The sequence below is a fragment of the Galeopterus variegatus genome, unplaced genomic scaffold, assembly GCF_000696425.1.
Source record: "Galeopterus variegatus unplaced genomic scaffold, G_variegatus-3.0.2 Scaffold2030, whole genome shotgun sequence".
Classification (NCBI taxonomy): Eukaryota; Metazoa; Chordata; class Mammalia; order Dermoptera; family Cynocephalidae; genus Galeopterus; species Galeopterus variegatus.
In genome coordinates, this window is record NW_007728141.1 from 305,963 (window position 1) to 308,291 (window position 2,329).

Below are 2,329 nucleotides of genomic sequence, written 5' to 3' on the forward strand. Positions count from 1 at the left end.
ACTCTATCACAGCTCTTAAACACTGTGCATTTTATGATTACAAATGGATGATATTCTGCATATGTAAAGTACAGTTTACTGTCAACACTTTAGGACGATGTGCATTTCTGTTCTCTGGGTCATATTTCCAGTATGAAACTGTGATTCGTAAATAGCTATCTTGTGAAACTGCTATTTTTATGCCTGTGGGATCCTATCTACCACATATGGTTGGTTATGTCTCTCTGATCATATCATGTAATGTGGCCTACACTAGGACTATATGCCCATAGATTTTTAAAAATAAAAATTAATAATATTATTTTTCAAACATGAATGGAAATCTCCTCTCCTCTAAATACTTACACTGTGTAATATTCAGCTACCTAATTCCATGAGGGAAAGGTGGCATTTACCTGTTAAGACACTCTGAATAAGATCTTCCGTTTTGGCAGGTGCCTTTACTGAACCTGCAATAAAAAAGATAAAATAAAATAGCCTTGTTTAGCTTTTAAAATTTTATTTTTTTTGTTTACAAAAAAAAAAAAAAAGTTTGGCCCACAAGTCTAAGTCTTTTTATAGAGAAATTACAAATTGCAGGAGAAAATTATTTGCAAAACAATTATTCTTAGAAAAGTATTTTGTAACTTTGAGACAAACCTAATTAAATGTGATATTATAAGCTCCGTTTATAGTGAGAGAAAGGACATCTTTCCACTTGGAATCAAAACAGCAAATTCAGTTTAGGCAATGCTACTGTCACCTTTTGGCAAAATCAGGAATGATTTTTAATTTTTAAGATTAAATGCTAACCACTAGGTAGCGATAATTGTTGCAGGCAAGATCCATAGGTGGATGCCAAAATCAGTGGGCAAAAGTCAAGGAGAAACAGGCTATTTGCATAGTCTTAAAGTATCTCCCCCAAGATATCTAAGAGGGGAAAATCCTAACTTTCACTGGAGAAACCACCTTAACCAAGTGATATGACATCACCGGTGATGAAGCCCATCAACATCATATCCCCCAATGGGACTCACTGAGAAGGACACAGCACAGGGTCACTTCTGGGGTGTTCTTGCCAAAAATTCAGAACCTCAATCTAATCATGAGAAAACAGCTGGCCAACCCAAACTGAGGGACATTCTACACATAAGTGACCAAAATTTCTCAAAAATATCAAGGTTATCAAAGACAGGAAAGACTGAGGGACTGTCATAGATTAAAGGAGAGTGCTGTGGATTGAATGTCCCCCCAAAGCTCATCGAAACTCAGTCCTCACTGTGACAGTGTTAAGAGGATGGGAAATCCTATTATGGTAATTGAAAGGTGGGGCCTTTAAAGGTGATTAGATTTTCAGAACTATGCCCTGGTGAATGGATCGATTCCTTTGTGGAGTAATGGATGTGGTTCTGATGCTTTAAAAGGAGTTCAAGTGAAGAGTTAGCTCTCTCTGGCTCCTGCCATGCTTGCCTTGTGATACCCTGTCTCTCTGTGGAGAGTCACCACTCACCAACAAGGCCCTCACCAGATGTTTTCCCTGGACTTTGGACTTCCCAGCCTCTGAAACTGTTAGTAATAAATACTGTTTCTTTACAAATTACCCATTTTCAGGTATTCTGTTATGAGCAACAGAAATGGACTAATACAGAGACTAAGAAAACATGACAATCAATACAATGTGGGATCCTGAGTTGGAATCTGGAGCAATGAAAGGACATTAGTGGAAAGCAGGTAGAGTTCAAACAAGGTCTGTGGTTCAGTCCAGATTATTGTGCCAATGTTACTTTCCTGGGTTTTAATAACTGCACCATGATCCTGTCAGATGTTAACTTCAGGGGAAGAGAAAACCATTTTTGCAATGTGTTCTGTGTCGTTATTTAAGTGTTTTCTGTAAATCAAATTATTCCAAAATATCAAGTTAAAAAAAAAATCAAATGCTAAAATGTTAAATTCTTTTATTCTCAGAAACACAAACTATATTTGCTCGCATATTTAAATGACTCATTTGTATCTCAGAAGCACTCAGAATGTTTCTATTTGATACATAAAAGTATTTATTCAAAAATATTACTTCTTGTTTATAATTGTCATCTTCTTACTACTATTGATTTCAGCAACCTTCTTAAAAGCAGAGTCCCTAGTTCATGCACACGTAGTACAAATTAAATACGATTTGTTCTCTTTAAAATCTCACTCTCCCCCATGAGAAATACCTTTCCACCCCTAATAAAAGGTCTGGATCTTATTGCTATCAAGGAAGAGAGGAGACATGAAGCCAGACCTTCATGGAAGGAAATTCTTTTTCCTTTTATTTACTTTATTAACTAGTTCCACAAATAAGTTATCAAGT

General features: G+C 36.1%; 1 protein-coding gene across 1 annotated transcript in view; it reads right to left on the reverse strand.

Annotated features, from left to right (window-relative positions):
- The window catches only part of PLCB1 (phospholipase C, beta 1 (phosphoinositide-specific)), a 283,385-nt gene that overhangs the window by 120,162 nt on the left and 160,894 nt on the right, over nucleotides 1-2,329 (reverse strand). Inside the window, 1 exon segment of the mRNA XM_008580123.1 lies at nucleotides 396-449. Within this exon segment, the coding sequence (XP_008578345.1) occupies nucleotides 396-449 (54 nt within the window).